At 44.4% G+C, this 19,775-nt stretch overlaps 1 protein-coding gene across 6 annotated transcripts; it reads right to left on the bottom strand.

Annotated features, from left to right (window-relative positions):
- Nucleotides 1-355: 355 nt before the first annotated feature.
- NPY2R (neuropeptide Y receptor Y2) lies at nt 356-15,308 on the bottom strand. 6 transcript variants are annotated; one of them, XM_083457474.1, is made up of 5 exons: nt 15,137-15,308; nt 10,918-11,014; nt 8,656-8,757; nt 4,950-5,403; nt 356-3,865 (listed from the first exon to the last, which is right to left on the bottom strand). In XM_083457474.1, the coding sequence occupies exon 5, from the start codon at nt 3,815-3,817 to the stop codon at nt 2,654-2,656; it is 1,164 nt and encodes a 387-aa protein (XP_083313600.1). In that variant the 5' UTR covers nt 3,818-3,865; nt 4,950-5,403; nt 8,656-8,757; nt 10,918-11,014; nt 15,137-15,308; the 3' UTR covers nt 356-2,653. The 6 variants fall into 6 exon arrangements, with proteins under 6 accessions (XP_083313600.1, XP_083313601.1, XP_083313602.1 ...); XM_083457475.1 differs by lacking the exon at nt 4,950-5,403; XM_083457476.1 differs by lacking the exon at nt 10,918-11,014.
- Nucleotides 15,309-19,775: the final 4,467 nt, after the last annotated feature.

Below are 19,775 nucleotides of genomic sequence, written 5' to 3'. Positions count from 1 at the left end.
CACAGTGCAAGATGGACCCCTGGTCTAAGAGTCCAGCTGGATCAGGCCAAAGGCCCATCTATAGCACTCTTTTATCACAGGGCCCCACTTGCGATTCCCAGCAATGGATATTCAGAGGGATACTGTCACCAACAGCAAAACAGAACAATCATAGCTTAGCAGCCATTGACTCAGTAATAAGACAGCTTCCTATGTAGCAAACATTGTGACTCATGTAGCATTTGTTCCTTGAATTCCATCCCCCTGCACTCTCCATTTTTCATGGCTTACCCACATCTAAAGAAACGGCTCCAATGATGCACCACATCTAGCTTGGCCCGAAAAGTGGGTGAGGAAAACACGCCAGCAATGATCCTTTGTTTTGATAACTTTAATGATTCCAGGGGGTTTGGGGGTTGTTGTTTTTTAAAAAGGCAAACCATATATGCTGAAGAAGTGTGCATTGCCATTCATAGCTGTGCATTTACAGGAGAGTCAAGTCATATACCTGAGCAAACAGAATGGAACTCTTAACACACACACACATGCAAACTTCATTTGGTGGTATACACAGCAGCATACGGATGTCTAGCTTGCATTCTATTTGAACGTATTTAATTGCACAGAGTGCAATGATGGGCACAGATCCCAGGCAAGATGCGTGACATAAAAGCACAAACCACAAGAACAGAAACAAAACAAAAAACACACGTTACCATTGAGCAAGATGGGCAGCATTTCTACTGTCCTTTTTTAGCATCTAGCAATAAAGCAGGAAGAGTTTCAAACATGATGTGTTAACAGTGCCAGAAGCTCAATCTGCAATCCATTTAAAATGAATACTAGGATCCGAGTCAATTTAACACCACTGAGAATAAACAGGATTACCTTCAATCACTCAGGTATGGATCAGGCTATAAGATACCTGAAAGATCAAGCATTTGCAGTTCCCTCACATAAAGGCATGCATGCACCCAAAATACCCAGACTTGACTTGAAACAGGGATCCACACCAGTACACTTGCTTGACTTCTTAGTTCCTCACCCATTACTAATCTTCCCATTAGCAGGCTCAGATTTTTAACTGAAATGTTTGAAAGACTATGAATTGGTACCGCAGTACCCCAGTGCATCCTGTTAAATTTTTGGCAACACTGGTCTGAAAAGGCAGGGGGGGGTACAAGACAGAACTGCAAAATAGCTAAGTGCTAAGATCATTGAGAGGGGCAGTTTTTGGTCTCTGCTAAAATAAATTAGCAGAAGAAATAAGCATAGTGCTATTGGTAAGCGGATGAATAGCACAAAAGCATTGTAAAGGAACAAAGAAAACTATGTCCGCTTCTGTCGGAACCAATTGCAGAAAAGTTTGGACAACTTTAATGAAAAACTCTCCCCCTTGACCTTCTCCTTCCCAAAAAGGACTGCAAAAACAGTTCACAGCATAAGTGCAAACTCCCTGAGGTCCTGGGTGCCCAAGCACCCACAAAATTCCCCATGAAAGGGCCGGGCACCCACAAATTTCAGTGCCAGGGCCATGCACACTGCATGTCACCCACAGCCCCAGGCATTCACGGTTGCAGGGCCAAGCTGGCACATATACTTCACAGGATGCCATGCAGGTGCTCAATTCACCAGTAACAGATTGCACAATACCAAGCTGGGTACCACTTTCATTATACAAACTTCAAGTGTGGTTTGCCTTCCAGAATTTCATTGCAAGAGGCTAAAAGATGGATGTTTCGCTGACCTTGTTTTTAACTTCAACAGGGGAACACAACTTTCACGTAAATCAAAGGAGGGGGGGAGAAACCATAGTACACTACGACTTTTAGGAAACCCACTTCTTTCATAAAGAAAGATGCAGCAAGTTTCAACTTCAGCAACCAGTTGCAGCTTTGCCACTAGAGGGTAGTTTGATCCTGTGGCCTAAAAGGACTGTGCAACGTTCCAAGCAGTCAAATGTTTATTGTCATCTGCCTCCAACTAACAATGTCTTGTCTCCTCGCTTTTTAAAATATGCATTGACACCCTTTTCTTCTGTGTTACTGCTGGCTGTGCTTCTGAATTCACTGTACACAACCAAACACCGGCTTAGTCTTTTATGGTTCTTTGGAGTTGACGTTATACTTGATGACAAATGGCCTTGAAAATGTAGGGAACGTTCTCAAATTGCACCCAGTTCATAAGCTTTCTATGAATCAGCAGCACATCTGAGCACACCCAACAATACATCAGCATCAAACTATTTCCCCTTGCGCTCACTCACATTCTTTGTCCAGCTTCACTGCTTTCTTAGGGTCAAACAAGAAATGCAATAGAGATGTGTGAATGCACTTCTCTCTCTTTAAAATCAGTGCAAATGCAAATTGGGTGAGGATTGGATCAGATCCACAAGGGGGAAGGGCTTAACCCTTTCTGCCTACATTGTTTTCCTACTCATGACCCCCTGCCCCACCATCTGCTATTTGCACTTTTGCTTTTCCTATCAGGGCAAATGCCAGCTGGGAGGAGCAATTTCCATCAGGAAGATTGGACAGGGGAAAGATTAAATGGCTTTTCTCCCCCTCTGCCCCTGGTCCCAATCCATATCGCCACCATACCTGTTAGCTGCAAAAAGAGAGAGAGCGACGGGTATGTGTATGTGTATGCCCACTGCCACATCTAGTTTGACCCCCTAGACACTTGTAGGCTGTGAAAACGGGGGTCCGTTGCAATGCTCCTCTTTGGCTTCTAGCTTTTTCTTGGCTTTCAGTGCAGGTGATACCTCTGGGTGGATGGAATCCAGCCGCTGTTCGCACCGGAAAGCAGTCAGGAAAGCCGTTCTGTAGTTGCTATTCATCCAGCCATAGAGGAGCGGGTTGGCAAAAGTGGAGCACATAGCAATGACATGAAAGAGCGTGTAGATCAGTTTGTATTCCTGCAAATCCAGCACGTTGCTGTCAATATCGCTGACGAGTTGAAAGATGTGGAAGGGCAGCCAGCAGACCCCAAACACCACCACGACACACACCAGCATCTTGGTAGTTTTCCGACGCCTCTGGTGGTAATGGTCCCCTGCCGCCCCGGGACTGATATGGTTCTTTAGCTTACTCCAGATACGGATATAGGCATAGGAGATGATGGCCAGAGGCAAGACATATTGGATCAGGAACATCAAGACGCTGTAGATGGTGCTGTAATTGACCAGCCCTTCCCTGGGCCAGGCCTCAGCGCAGACCACGATCTTGAAGTCCTGGTTGAGCTCAATGGAGAAATACTCCCGGAAGATAGCCAGAGGACTGGCCAAGATGGCACTGACAGCCCAGGCCACCCCAATGATCAAGAAGCTGATCCTCTTGGAGATTTTGCTCTCCAGGTGATACACAATGCAGCGGTGCCGGTCCAATGCTATCACAGTCAACGTCACTATGGATACCTGAACGGCAAGGCCTTGGGCGTACGGCACGAGGTGGCACAGCACAGGACCCAGCTTCCATTCTCCCAGCAATGTGTAAACTAATGTGAACGGCAGGCAGAGCGTGTTCACCAGCAGATCAGCCACGGCCAAGTTGGCAATGAAGAAGTTGGTCACCGTGCGCATGCTCTTGAACTTGATCACCACGTGAATCACCAAGGAGTTGCCCACTAACCCGAGCAAAATGATGACGCAGTAGGCACAGATGAGGACGATCTGCACCTCCACCAAATTGGTGCTATCCTTCAGATCTCGCTTGGGGTCAGCAAGCAGGTCATCGTAGGGATGCTCGAAGCCTGGTGGCAAGTTCAGCCTGGAGTAGAGGTCCGTTTTAGTTAGTCTTGTCCGGTTCTCCATAATTTTGGATCCTCCCATCAGCCCCATGTTCTCTGTAGGTGTGACAAATTTCAACACACGAGCCGTATTCTTCCCCTACAAAGAATACCAAGATGATGGACATGTTAAAAAAGGGCAAAGTCAGGAGGTTTACCCCAAGGTAGGGTGTTGGCTAAATGAATTGAACTAGGAGGTCCCTGCTTCAAATTGCACCTCAGCCCTGAATTCTTAGGGGCCCTAGGCAAGCAAATATATGTCAGACTCAGTTGCTTCATCTTTAATATAGACATAATATACACATTCTCATCACACACAGCTTTCAGATACTATGACCTGTTGATCTGCACAGAAGCAGGGGAGTGTTCCCATCACAATGTTATGTTATGAAGAGAGGTTCCTCTCTCACAAGCTGAGTGCTGTGGTGGTGAGAGAAACTGTTCTCTGCTGCATTTTTCTTCCCATCACAGCACTGTACTGGGAGCTGAGGTTCCTCTTCTCCTAGGCTGGTCTTTAAAGCAACAGCCAGACACCACAAACAACAGAAAGCCAGCCAGCCCTTTCAATGGGCAATGATAAGCCACTGTTCTAGGATGCAACGTAAGATGTAAACAAACCATTTGCTGCTCCCCCAAATCGTGTGTCAGCTTTGGCAGAAGCTGTCCTGTACATGTGATGATAATGTTAGGCCAGGCAGAAATATCCACAATAACTGGGAAGATGTTGTACAGTTCTAATTGGCAAACATTGGCTGGTACTGTATGTCAGCTCTCAGAGCCTATCAAATGTTGAGTGCTACATGTCAGACATTATCAATGTGTCCTGACCTTCTACTGAAAATTAAATGTCAAATCCTATTTCAGAATGTAGAATATTTGCATAGTCAAAGAAATTTCAGGGAATATTCACCAATGACATTAATACAGAAAAACTTTGAGGATGGGGGTGGAATCATTTCAGCTTCAGCAGAAAGCATGTAGCAATGCTTTTAAATACCTCTAGACTGCTTCTCTGCCCCTCACAGCCAAGGATTTTGAACTGCATAAGGCAAAATTCATTGGAGAGGAACTCTAATAGATCGTTCATGAAAACATACAAATAAAATTATAGGTCTCAGCTACACAACGCACTGAAAATCAATTTCATGAACCAGATACATACAAAACAGGGCAATGGCACACACCTGACCTGCTGCCCCTACTGCTGCCGTTTACTTGGAAGTAGAGGGAAGGTGGCAGCAGTGAGGTCAGCACGGTACAAACACATCAGTGGTGTCAATCCAGTGTTCTTGCCAGTACATTTCCACTGTGCCAACCTCTTTGCTCCACTTTCTGATAAGCAGCAGTGACAGGAGGTCAGCTGAGTGGCTCATCAACTGATGCAGAAAGCTAAAGTCCGTCACCTCATGTGATTTTCCCACAAGCAGAGCCAGTGTTTTGTGGTGGTTAAAGTGCCAGACTAGAACCAGAAAGACCAGCATTCTAGTCCCCACATGACAATGAAGCTGGCCGAGTGGCCTTGGGGCAGCCATAGTCTCTCAGCTTAGCCTACTTCACAGGGTTCTTGTGAGGATAAAATTAAGGAAGGTGGAGAGAGAACCACATTTGTCGTCTTGAGCTCCTTGGAGGAAAGGTGGGCTCTAATTGAAATAAATAAACACATATGTACACACATAGTACTCTTCATGCCCAGGAAATATACATAGGAAGCACTTCCCAGCTGCTACTGCTAGAATTTAGTTCATTTTTGTGACTCTCAGCATGCTGCTCATGATACTGATGATTTGAAAGTATCAGGAGAATTTTAGAAGCTACATGTCATGGACACCACACATTTTCTTTTAAACTCTAGAAAAGAGTGACAGAGTGATGGAAAAAACATGCACATCTACAGCCATCTAAACAGAACTGAAACATGAAGTTCCCCCCTGTCCCTTTAAAAGGTCAGTGTAGCAAAGCAGCTAGCTTTCAGGAGTACAAGCTGTACCCTGCAATAAACAATAAGGGAACAGAAAGCATGTTTAATACCGAGGAGTTTTTCTATACTTTGAAATTAAATTTTTAAAAACACATTAAAAATAACCTGAGGTAATGTTTCTTTGGCAGTGGACTGCACTTGGAGTGGTATTTCGAGGAGAAGAAAACATTCCCCTTTTCTCTGCTGCAGAACCTTTCAAAGTACGATCAAAGAAAGGGGGAAAAACTTCTGCCTTTAGTTTATATATAAGAGGAGCAGTAAAGAGTGAACGAGTATTGCTAACCAATGCTAAAGTTGTCAAAACTCTTCAGTTTATTATCAGCTTGAGAGTATAAGCTCAAGAGAGACATGAAAATGAGCAAGTGTATAAAGCTAGACTGTTTGAGCCTGCAATCTTACTGACTTATCTGGGAGTAAATCCCACTGAATTCAATGGGACTTCCTTCCATGTAGGTATATTATAGAATTGCACTGACCATCTGCTTTAACACCCCCATTTATATGAACAAGATGTTTTAAGTCTTCCTTATTACATGAGAACACATCCTGAACTCTGGGGATAGAATTCCTAAATCCAGGTTGTCACCATTGCAACACAAACAAAGGGCATTTTTAAATTATTCCAAATAGAAAAGGTATTTTTTGGTTACCAATTTATCATATAGTTTTGTGTTGAGTAACCTAAGATACTTCCACAGAATCCATATGATGTCCTTATTAGCCAGTTGCTTCCTAGTGTTTTCTGGAAAATCCTTTGTCTTTTCCCCATTTTTTTCCTGCATGTCTAATCAATGGCAATTTCTGTGGGCAGCTTCAACCAGTTAAACCCTATTAAAGTTTTCAGGGTACCTATGCATTTAAATTAAATGCTTCCTCTTAGAAAGCTCAGCCCATCATATTGGTTCTTCTTAATCTGTGCTGGAGGAGGAAGAACGAATAAGATCCGTTTTGCCCTTTGAATAACATCTCTACAATTACCCCAATGTCAGTTTCTCTTCTTGCTGGGTGTGTGAGAGAGATTTACTATTATTAATACAGTGGTACCTTGGGTTAAGTACTTAATTCGTTCCGGAGGTCTGTACTTAACCTGAAACTGTTCTTAACCCGAAGCACCACTTTAGCTAATGGGGCCTCCTGCTGCTGCCGCGCCTCCGGAGCCCAATTTCTGTTCTCATCCTGAAGCAAAGTTCTTAACCTGAAGCACTATTTCTAGGTTAGCAGAGTGTGTAAGCTGAAGCGTATGTAACCTGAAGCGTATGTAACCCGAGGTACCACTGTAGTATAATTTTCATATGTGGCAAAATAATGATTTTTTAAAAAGTGATGTACTCACCCCCATATGCAAAATCTGTAAAGGGCATTCAGGCTGTTTTGGATAGAGAAGCTATTCAAGGGGCATATCAGAAACTATTCACCACTGATCCCCAGAGCATAGACCAGCAAGAAAACAGACTGAACTTGCTAAGAGTATTTCCATGAGTTTTGGGTATGGAACTTACTTGTGAATAGACATCACATAAGGATCTTGGGCCGGGGGGAAGGGTACCACTGAATAACTTGGTGTGGCATTCAATATCACTTTCTGCAAACTGAGAAAAAACAGTGCCTTGGCACTTTGTGTGGAAGCACCCACAGGGTGGAAACAGGGGAGGCCATTTTGAAATGTGATTAATTACCTGGAGCAATTTACGAGGCTCCCACAACCATTCAGAAATATAGCCAAGTATGGAAAAGATACAGCCCTACCTACTATGAAGGAATGGTTGATAAAATTATCGGACTTAGCAGAGATGGCAAAATTAATGTGTTTAATTAGAGAAAAAACATTACTGACATTTATTAAGGATTGGAAACTTCTTGCGGGCTTTTCTGCTTGAATGAGAAAACGAACTTGTAATATCTGGATTAGAAGATTGAAAAAAATATTGGCTCATAGAAAATAGAATAGTTGGATGTTAATGAGTGAATACTATATGCAATGGACAGAGAACCTTTTTATCATTCCATGTTCTTTTCTTTCTCTCTCTCTTTTTACCTTTTTCTTTCTTTCTTCTTCCACTCACCACTTTTTTCTTCCTTTTGTTCCTGTTCATTTTTAGATTAGATTTTTAAAGTATTTCTTTTACTCTGTTGTACAATAGAAAGATACTTTGTATTGGGTAAGACCTTTTGCGTAGCTTTTGATGAGTACCAATTAAAAATATATATTCTACCAAGAAATATAGGAAAGTGTATATCCCCATTCAGTAAACTGAATTAACCTTGTAGCTGCTGAACAGAACTATAGAGGACACTTCTTTGTAATCAAAGGTACCTAACAGAAAGTTGGAATCCTTTCCCACAGGCAGCGGCGTAACTAGCTGCTCGGGTGCCTGGTGCGAATCACTGCATGAAGCCTCTCTGCCATCTCCCCCTCAACTGTAGGGCGGCGAAGGGAGAGGCGGAGAGCAGATGCAAATCCCACGCTCCTGCTTCAGGCAGCGCAGAGCCTTCAGGCACCTGCCCAAGCTACCACATCACACCCTCAGTGATGACACCCGGAGCATCTGCACTGCACACACACAGACACACACACACACACACACACACACACACCTTCCTCCAGCAGTGCCCACAGAAGTGGGATAACCCTTTTTCTGCATTCCCTTGGGAGGTAATCTGTTGGAAGCTGCACACCAGCAGAGAGCAGAGCCAGAAACAAAAGTGGGGAGAATTTGAACCAAGGATGTGTGACAGGACAGCCCCTCCCCCCTCTTGTTTTCTAGCAGCCCTTTCATTCTCTCTCTCTCTCTCTCTCTCCCATCATCTTTCCATCCATTTCCTCCCTCATTGCCACCCACATAAAATTAGGCCGCAGGCTGTATGAAAGTGGGCTATGGGCCTCATTAGTTCCCAAACCACACGTTGCCCACCTGCACTCTATTCTGCCGCAGAGTTGGTAATCCTCTGTTTCAAGGCACGGCTGGCGGCAGCTGCTATCAACACCTGCAAACTGCATGTGGACGAGAGAAGACCTGAAACGAAGCAACAGAGCATGGTGACACTAATAATAAGTTGGCAAGCTAACAGTCTTGCCATCCTCATATTTCCACAAGGCAACAAATATGCAAGGCGCACATTTGCCATGTTTCCAGTCGCTACAGCCAGCGGCTTTATCGGATGGACATAGCCCTGCAGAGTGAAAAGGCAACCACCATGGTGGTACTATTGTTACCTGAACCTACTCTTTGTGTCAGATGAACATGCCTCAGGCATTATTTCCCCAGCTGCTCCTCTGTATGAAGGCAAGCCCTAGCCTGAGTCAATTAGAAGTTAATGAACCATTCTAGACCTATTGAAATTCTATATTGCCTTTCCCAATAGCAATGCATTTGTAGGCTACATTCTGTTAACTTATGTGCCCTGCTCCTTATGTTTACAATACATGGGGAGCAAATGTATTATGGCTTGCAAAAAAATGGTGGTGCCACTCAGGATTGCTGTGCTGCAAAGCACAACTGCAGGTTTTTCTAGGGATGGGGGTGAACTCCCAGTCGCCAAAGGAATTTGTGGCCATTCATTTCCTACACATCCTTAATAATGCATTGATTATCCTACTCTATGCCTTTAACCAGGGACAGCCTACAAAGCAATTTCATCTGCTGCCAAGGTCACACCAAATGTTAATGAAGTAAAAAAGGTTGCCTTTAGCTTTCCTCATTCAAAGAGATAAGGGGTTTAAAAACTTGTGTGTCAGAGGAATTCCTTTATTTTAAGGTTTGTTTTATATGTAAGGCACAAACAATACCCAAGTGGCCACGTTTTATAATTGTGAAGCAGTAAATACTATATGCAGCTATGTGCTTCTTTTCTCCATTTTCTTTCTTTTTTTAAACCCAAAGCAAACTCAAGGAACAGGGGAACTGTGACCCTCCAGGCATTCCTGGACTACAACTCCCATCACCCCTGGGTTGGATTTAGGAGCCCACCAACATCTGGAGGGCACAGATTCTCCAACCTTGCTCAAGAGGCTTCAGGTTGCAGGAGAGGAATAGCCGCACAGTGGACTTCTTTTACTTTTTCATTCATTTAATGAACAAAACAACAAAAAAGCAATTTGCATTTCACCAGAAGTGGCTCATTAGTGGGGCAAAGCCGCTACACTACCTTTCCAGCTGTTGGTTTGCCAGAGAGGTGATGCGGTGGAAGCTTGGCATGGTGCAAATGCATCAGCAGGAACACCAGATTGGCTGCATCAGTGTGTTTGCACTGTGCTGACCTTCCCACCACCTCACCCTCTCATTCTGAGAAAGTAACAGCAATGCACCTGCTGGGAAGCTAGCAGAGTGGCTCTCCCCACCCCTAATCAGCAAGTCTGCCTCTGCATTTCATCTTAAAAATATAAAAGCCCTATGCATTCCAGTTACTGAAAATTGTATCTAGAGGACTTTATAAACCTTTTGCTTTTTGCCGTTTTTCCACTACCCTGGTGTTTTCCAAACTGCCTGGGGAAATGTATGGGTTCTCAAAAGTTTTCCCTTGCAAAGGGAGAAAAGGGGGGGGGGGCAGTTTTTGGGCTGGGTAAGCAGGCAAATGGCAAGGAAGGAAATAGTTAAGCAGTCCCTTCCCTGCTCCAAACTGCAGCCCAGACACAGGTTTTCATTTTTAAAATGGTCAGAGGAAGACTTGAATTTGTGTGCCTCCTGTGTGTTGTTCACTCTGACCCTGTAAAGCTATTGCTGCTGGATGACACTGAACTTGTTATGAAACCTGATCACCTGTGAAGGGGGCCGGTTATAGAAAGAGCCCCTTTCTCCCTTTACTCAAAAACTATATGAAGAACAGAAGGGGCCCATCTATGCAGCAACTTTTAAGAAGATCAGCATCTACCATGTGTCCAACCCCCACTGTCCATATCTGGCCACAACTTCAGCCCCCTCTGGTTCATCTCCTTGCCCATCCACACCACCTGTTACAGGAATGCCCTCTAACAGGTAATAAACATGGAAAGAGTCATGATTATTGGCTGTCAAAAGGGGGGCAGGGAGGAAGCTCCCAGTTTCATCCCTCTTCCCACACTTCAGTTTAAGACACAAGAGCCAGACTGGGAAAGGTATGCCATGGATGTCCCCTTAGAAACTTGTGGCTGGGAAATTTTTCATTCTCTTGCAAACATCACCGCTGATCTGCATTACCTTTGCTGAGGCTTCTCAAGCTGTAAAGGTTACATCTCTGTGGTACGGATGGTGGCGGTCACAGGACTAGTAATAATATACTTTAAGTCAATCACACCTGTGGACAGGTGAAACAAAAGTATATCATGGCTGAAATGTAGATGCAAAACTATCTTCTTGCACAAGTAAGGTGGGAAACTTGTGTCATGGGTGACCAGAAATCACATTTGCACACAAGGAATGAAACCATTGCTAAAAGGTTGTTTTAGTGTCCCTTATGGAAAGGGTGGGGAAAACCACTGAAACCTGATCCTAGCCATGTTTACTCAGAAGTTGGTCCCACTGAGGACTATTAAAGTAGAAGCCAGTGTACTGAACTACATAATGGAGCAGACTTCAAACTTGTTGCGTCTACTTTCCTCGCCTACAACCCAAGATCCACCAACAAGCTCCAAGTGTAAAAGATACAATATTGTTCTAGTTTGCATATAACATGAAGCCAGACCATGGCTATCCATGAACGAGTGAGTATTCAGGTAGCCACAGCCAAAGCTCATCTGAATCTGAGCTTGTGGTTTGTCTGGGCCACTATTAGTTGCTGTGGGTCACTCATTCACACTTAGATATGACTTGACCTAACATTATGTGTGAAGTGGGCCAGTGAGAATTCAATAACAGGGTGCTTCTGAACCTTGGTATTTGTTTTCACTTCCAGAAATGAACTGAGGTTGCAGTCCTTTCACACAAAGGATAAACCCTAGATAGCTTTCTTCATTTCAGCAGCCCCACTTAAGTGGAAAAAGTAATTTCGTTGTTACCATTGCTAAACAACTAGGAATCGTGAATCCTTGCAGGTTCGTTGAAAATCACCCAAACTCACCTAGGTAAAAATAAGTCTCAGTAAACTCAATGGGGCTTACCCTTCAACAGACATATACAGGGCTGCACTGTAAATAAACATATAATTACAAAGTCTGCTAATAATGCATGTAGCATGCAGCTAGGATGCATAACATACAATTCAAAGAACCCTGCATTCACTCCCAATTAAGAAAAAAGCATGTTAAAATTTCTTTGACGAAAAATTACAGTATTTTAAAAAACTGTATTGAAAGGCTGCTTCATTTTTCTACAAAACTTCATCTTCCATATCTCTCTTTTCATCAAGCTTTTCATCCTCCTTTTGGCTAGAAAATGATCAGATAATGTTTTTTCTTCTCTTGACACCATCTTTTCTTTATATCCTTGTTAAAGTGCTCTGCTGAGTTTGCTTCATCCAAGAAAGCATTTTTTGGGTAGCAGCACCAGAGGGGAGGAAAAAAGAAAGATACTTCAAGAATCCAACAACACAAGCAGAGGAGAAATTGCATTTGGTTAACAAATGCCAGAAATTGGAAAGAACGAGGGTGTTTAATGCGGCTGTTACTAAGAATCCTACTGTATTGTATATAAAATCCTCATTATTTCTCTCTGTCTCTCTTTCTTTCACCTATTCTGAAGCACGCTGGTTTTCGCTAATGCTGTTGTTGTTTTTTACTCAAATGGGTGCACAAAAACATCTTGCAATCATGCTTCTCATAATCCATATTCCAGCACTGCTCTGCGGATTTTAGAACTCCTGCTGGACTCATTCTGCAATGGCCTGGTTCACACATCACATTAAAGAGGGAAGTGATGCCCTCCAAATGTTGCTTCATATGTCTGCTCCCATGATCCCTGACCACTAACAAAGCTGGCTGGGGCCAATGGAAGTTGGAGTCCAACAACAACTGCAGAACACTACATTGGCCACCCCTACATTTAGCATAACCTATGGTTTAATATTGTTACACGCCATCCCAATCTCTGAGCAGGAATCCAAGCACTTTCTCAGGGTTTGTGTTTCCTTTTGTAAAGGAGGCAAAGCGGAGACTGTGGCGTGTTTATGATATATGGTTAAGACCACCTGAGCCTACTGTGAAGGGGTTCCCAGCATTACACTCCAAGAGGGTCCTCTTGCTTCTCCCATAGGCACAGTGAACTTGGATCCAACAGAGAAATCAGCCATGCTCTCCGTCTGTTTCGCAGCCTGCCACAGTTTCTTGCCAGTACTTCACTGCCAAGTGCCATCCTAAAGCCTTTTCCCTTTTGCTAGTTACCTCTCTAGATGAAGAAGGGGCTCACATCCCTCTGCCTTTTGGCACAGAGTAACTACTTTGTTAATCACCCTGCCTCTTTTTGACTTGGCCATCATTAAGCTTTATACCTCTAACAACTCTCACTCAGCAAGCCATCATCAGGTTGGCCTGGCTTGTATTTCTAACATAAGCTGTTTGGTACAGTTTAACTCCCCAAAGCTTGATTAGTTCTCACTTTTATCAGACCCAGGAATTTACAAACTCGTAACAATATGAATGGCCAGGGCATCCTTCAGTGAGAGGGTAAGAGTGGCCTCTTAACAATTTCATAGGCTCTGTAGTCCAGGTTAATAACAGGGACTCAGTCCCATGTTCTTTATTTTGAGGGACCAAACAAGGGTGTCCATTATCTCTGGTACTTTTTGTTCTGCCTTTTTTTTGATCCCCTCAACATTTCACTTCACAATAATGAATTGATTACCACAGAACTGGAAGAACTTGGGAGAACACCTGCAGCTTGTATTAGAAGACAGAAAATATGGATGGTTGCTGATTAAATGGGTAAAGGCTCTCAGGATGTTAATGACTATATTGAAATATGGCATCCATTTGCAACTTTCTCAGATGAAAATAATACAATCTGGCATCCACCACGTGCACATGATTGGTTAAGGAACAATGAACTCCACTGTTGAAACCATTTTGTCCTACTTGAGCAAGGAGGGGTAATTTGTTACTGTTGGGAAGAGATTTAATTTTGTATTTACTGAAATCCAATGAAACTTCCTATTTAAAAATCCAGCAGTTTAATGTGACCTGCACACCAGGTCAATGTGTCCATTCCACACCTCAAATCCACTCTAGCAAACCATATTTACAAGTAAACTCATCTATAAACATATCTACAAACTCATCTATAAACATATTTGCTCAGAAGAGAATCCCGATGATTTCCATGGGATCTGCTTTCACCCAACAGAAACTTAAAGTGACCTTCTAATGTAAAAGTTTGCAATGTGTTACTAACTTTCTTCCAATGAAGAGAAGCTGCTGGTTTGAAAGAAATACAGAGCTGTTGAGAAAGGCAGGAGTTAAAGAAGGAAAGGCTACGATTTCGATGCTCCAAACAATCTGATCCGTTATTTATGCCATATGGCCTGCTTTCAAAAAAGCATTACTGCTAGCTGACATTATCCTGGGTTGAAGTAAGTTTGATGCACAAAACACTTCCTTCCCCAGCCTTCAATAATAATGATAATAGCTGTTTAAAAATCCACCCAGCATTCTTGCAGAGCTGGCTGGTACGTTATTAATTGATAACCTCCTCCTATGGGATGTACACGGGGTGGAGCAGGGTAGAGGTTGAACGCAACAAAGCACAACAAGAAAAGCAGAGGGATGTGTAGCAATATGCTTGCCAAACACTTAAATACAGACGACTCCTGAATGCTTTGTTGCTGCAGTTCATAATTCAGTTATTCCGGCCGGAGTTCAACAAATTTCCATAGGGTGACTGCGGAGTCTGTAGCTTGTAGCCGGCAACCTGAGGTTCTTAGTGTCTAATAACCATAGCTGTCAACTTTTCCCTTTTCTTGCGAGGAATCCTATTCGGAATAAGGGAATTTCCCTTAAAAAGGGGGGAAACGTTGACAGCTATGCTAATTACCATCATCCCCATCCCCATTATGACATTCAGAGGCTGCTACCACGGACCCAACACACACGCATCTTCCCGCGTCAGTTTATGTCCTGTCACTCTGAATCCCCGTGCGAAGCAATGCTCAAGGGCTCGCTCATCAATTCGAAACAGAGGAGGACTAGAGAAGAGAACTGCCAGTTTCCAGATGACCCTTTTCTCCCCGTGGAGATCGAGTGGCCAAAGCACGAGCGAGGCTCTCCTTTCGCCTCCCTGGGCAGCTGCACGGGCAGCGCCAGGACCTTTGCTTAGAAAGCAGGAGTGGAGGAGATGGGGGCAGAAGTGTCCAAGTTTTCCAGGCAGGGCGGGGACGGGTGCCTCGCCTGGATGGAGGAGGGACGCCAGGAGTTGCCCTCCTCCAAGTACCCAAGGGGGGCTGTTCTTTCCCGCCTTCCTCTCTAGATACTTTTGTGGGGCTTGGACTTACCGATCTCCCGTGCCTGTGCTTCCCTTCTCGCCCCCCTCGCCGGAGCTTGACTCCTCTCCCCGCCTCAGTTCGACGCTCCGTCTCTGCCGCCCGAAGTTTGCAGCGCCTCTTCCATCTCCGGGACGAGGGAGGCGCCGGCGTGCTCACCTGCCGAAGCTCGCCCGGCCACTGAGCGGCAGCGGGCAGAGGACGCCGAGGGGAAGGAAAGAAGGCAGCGGGGGAGGGAGGGAGGGAGGGCACCAGGAGCCCCGCCCACTCGTGCCCAGAGGGGCGGAGCTTCGCTCGGAATCTCTTCGGAACGCCGGCAGGCAGCCGCGCGGGGGAGGCATCCCGACGAGGAAACGAGCGCCTCTGAACATGTGCAGAGAACCCCGCAGCTATGCCATGAATAGCGTCGCTGTGGGGCAGGCGTCAGCCCCGGGCGGCGCCTCCCTCTTCGTAACTGAACCGGTTTGTGAAAAAAAGGAAGAGAGAGGCGCACTTCGGTCCCGCAGCCCCGCAAGTGTGTCTACTCAGAAGTAAGACCATTGAGTTCAGCGGCGTTTGCGCTCAGTGCCGAAGGGATTGCAGTCCGACGACGAGCCACAGGTTTATTGTCTCGGCTGAAAATTCATGAAAGGGAAGGTGATGGGGATGGGGGGGGCGGTTCAGATACATTCAGATGGTTTATATCATGTCACAGCAAAGTGGGTTTTCTGTGAATCCGAGTGGATCTCTCGCGGTTAATGTCTAAAAAGACAAGCTCTCCAAGTGCTATGGCGACCTAGACAAGTTTCCATTTCCCTTTTCATTCAGGACTTCTAGGTGTCAGTGTTGTTGGTTTTTGGATAAAGAAACAGAACTTTATTGGACAATTAGTTCCGATTTAGCACCAGTAGCAGCCTAATCCGGAGAGCGATGCGGACCTCAGCCACATAATACTCCTTAGGCGAAAGCTGATCATTCTCATTTATGTTCGCGTTGGGGAGGATGCAGAATCCAGGGCAAGCGTTTACTTCAAACAGGATCAAGTGGGAAAGTTTGCTGTCGTTGCTTGTCCAGGACTGCACCACTTCTAAAAGCCTGGAAAATGTGTGCGTGTCTCTTAGTGCCCAACAACAACAACCTCATGTGCTCCTGGAAAACTAGCATGACAGGAAGATGGCTAGGTTGAACACTGATGCTTTTCTACATGCAGGAAACCTCTCTTCTTTTTTTAAGGGGGGTGTATTCAAATATGCAACTGCAACAGAATCTGCTAAATGTGTGAACTGGTGCTTTATAAGGAAACCAGTAAGTGGGGTCTAATCCGGAGACCCTGCAACGATGGTCTGTGAAGGCTGCTATGAATCCATGATGCATCTGTCTTCCAGAGTAGTCCCATTAGGAGGAATGCAACTGATCCACAGTAAGTAGTTTGTGCGTGGCAGCCGAAAGAGTTATTGCAGCTGCTATAGAAGAAAATGAACCAGAAAGCAGCCTTATTTCTGCCTCCCAGACTCTTCTATATTCTTACATTTAAAGATGTTTGGGTTAATATCCCGTGAGACTCCAGAATTCTTCTGTAATTATATTAGTCCACCACTTGCCAAATCAGTGTTGCTACTTGAACTTTATTCCTCTCCTTCAACTTGCCTGAGGAGTTGGGGGTGGGGGGAAGCACTTACAAAAAGATGTGATAATACAGAATTGCAAAATGACATTTGAAGTCATTCTGGATCATGAGGACAGACCAATTGCCCTCCTCCACCCCCAATTTTTATTTTTATTTTTTTGCAAGAACAGGTAATTGTTCACACTTCAGCATGACATGGCTTGACTTTACAGCTGAGTGGCGATTTAAAACATGGTCTCTAGTCAGCAGGAACTGCTGCTTACCAGGAACAGGAGTGAAGTGGTGTTGAGTCTGAGGCTGTATAGATACATTGGTGCATGCACCAGGATGGTTCTGCTGGTATGTCTGCCTGGCCCCAACCTTGCTGTCATCTCATCCTGTTCCTCCCTCTCCTGGTGAGTGGCAGCGACCCCGCTTCTGGGAAGCTATGGCTGCTCACCGCCCCACCAAACAAGCCACCCCTGTGCAGTTCAAGTTCACCACTCTAACCACTGCACCACACTGATTCATAATACAAAAAAAAAAAAAATGCAGCTCCCACAGGCCTAAATTCTAATGGCCTTGTACCAGGGAGGCAAAAATAGTACATTTCCAAATTTCCTCCTAGGTGCAGTTTTTATGCACTCCTTGGCAAACTCCTGGAAATTTAGAGGGACTTCTGAAGAAACTGTCTGGTGCAACGCATGATATTTTGAGCAAAGGTGAGATGAAGAGAGAAGCAGAAGCCCTTGTCCAAGTCCTTACATACTCCTTGTGATTTTATCACAGCCAATGTGGTTCAAAAAAACCAGCCCTTCTTGGTTAATGAGCATTACCTTCTGACATTTCAGAAAGTCTTTGCAGGTGGACTTTTTTTGCATTTGAAAATAGCCAGCTGTAGGAGTGTTCAGCTGCCAGAGCCATGTAACTCTCATTCTAAAGGAAATACATTGATGCCCTGTTTGCTGCTGAACTCAATTCAGGGTGCTGGGGCTCACCTTTAAATCCCCAACAGGACAATTCTGTACACTAGAAACTGGTGTAATGCTAAATTAAGCTGGAGTAAAACACACCACACTCAAACACCAGTCTAGAACCAGCCTGAGCTTGGCAGAGGGAAAACAAGCCTTTAAAATAGTGTTTGCCATCCTTTTTTCCAGCTTAACTTGCACTGAGTGCCCAGGTGACATGAAAGAACTGAATGGGCTTAGGATCCAGTCTTTGTCCCCCTTTTTCCCATCTTGCCCCCACCATGACCCCAGAACGGCTCTTTTCAGGTCTTACACCAGCTTAAGATCTTCCAGACTCAGCTCAGCTGGAGATATGCTGCTGAGCTGAGGATGGGGAGTTAGTAAAAGGCAAAAGATTTATACGATCTTAAGAGAAACCAGAGTTACTTACACTGGTGTAGTCCAGCTGCACCAGGAACCTCCTAGCAGAGCCAAAGATCTAATGGATTCTAACCCTGTTTATTCTGGCTTATCTTCCTGTAGGATTGCTCCCTAAATGATTTGGGGCCAAAATATCTAAAAAATAATATATACCTCCATACATCATGCATTCTTTTTGGCTCCAGCTTATAAGCTTTGTACTAGCCCAGCATTCTAGATGTGGGTATGTGGTGCTGATGGAATGATTCTATTCCTCTTCCATTTATTGTACAACTCATTTGTTTGCTTCGTAATGTCTTTGTAATTGTAAATGGCTTTGTTTGCTGTCTTGAAATCCACTATTGCACCAAGAGTATTTGATCATTTGAAAAATAAATAAACAAATTTAAATAAATACAAATTCTGTATGTAGTATTAATAATATTAATTATTTCTCTTTGGGCACAATTTGCTCATCTGATCCTCCCCTCAAAGTTTTGAGCTGGCCCTGTTTAGAGAACAAATCACAATCCCTCGCTTCTTCAAATGACTTTTGAAAACAAGCATTAGTGAAAGTAAATAATTAGATGCGTTATTACGAGGGTGCCTCCTGTCTAAGTGAAAATAACCTTAGATCATATTACAGAAGCAGCTGCAGCCATGTGGCATATAGTGAAAACGCAAACTGAATCTGCACTGATCACAGTTGCTACCCTGATAGATGAGGATACAAGAACGAAGTCAACACTGCTGCTAAGGAGGCTCACTTCACATGATGTACCATTATACATAGGGGAGTGAGAGGGAATGGCAGCTGGCAGTGAGCAGCCACCATTTCCTCAGAATATGCCCTTGTGTATGATGCCACAAACCCAGGGGTTTGTCAGCAAAGTGCCCACAGACATATACCCACCAAGGCTTTCTCTCCATTCCCCCCCCCCAAAAAAAAAGATTAGTCTTGAAAGATATGTTCTGTTGAAGCTAATACTCTTGGCTGTGATATATGGTTGGTTGTGGTGAGTATTTGTGATGCCCACAACAGTTTCTCTGGTTTGCAAGTGTGCCCAGAGGCAAGAAAAGGTTGGTGACCATTGTTCTGCATCATGAAGTAGTCCTGTCCCAGAGCAATGGGTGTGGGGTGGAAAAGAGGGTGGCAAGAGGTGTCCGTTGTGATGAATGCCCATCTGGCCTTTTGAGCCGAAAGTTCTCCTCAGATAAGGTCACGCTCAGCTCCAAAAGATGGCTAATCAAGTCCCTTTATAAGCTGAGGCCTGCAAGGACTCTTCCCCCTCTCTCCTCTGTGGTAGGTTTTTTCCCCTTGCTCCCTTTCTTCTCTGATTTCCCCCCAGCTTCCTGTGAGATGAGTGATTATATGCTGTTGCCAAAGGCCACACAGAAGTAATAATCATTCTGCTAACTGCTGACGGCTTGTTATTGAGCATGATTAAACTGTGGTGACTGGCTTCTATTGCTGCTAGGTTAAAACGCCTGGTAAAAAAATGTGTCTGTAGAAACAGCACCAAGTTTTTGCCAAAAAACAAAATAAAAATGGGTCAGTTACTTGATGCGTCACACCATCACAACTGCCAAGTTGAGTTGGAGGAGGGGAGGGGCACTGGCCCTCATCCTCTTTTCATGTGCAGCAATGTTCATTCCACCAATGTTGAATGACAGGAGCTGGAAAAGCACAACTGGG

Source organism: Podarcis tiliguerta (genome assembly GCF_965153285.1).
Source record: "Podarcis tiliguerta genome assembly, chromosome: 9".
In the NCBI taxonomy this organism is placed as follows: Eukaryota; Metazoa; Chordata; class Lepidosauria; order Squamata; family Lacertidae; genus Podarcis; species Podarcis tiliguerta.
The sequence above is the reverse complement of the archived record's forward strand: the minus strand, read 5'-3'. Positions and strand labels throughout refer to the sequence as shown.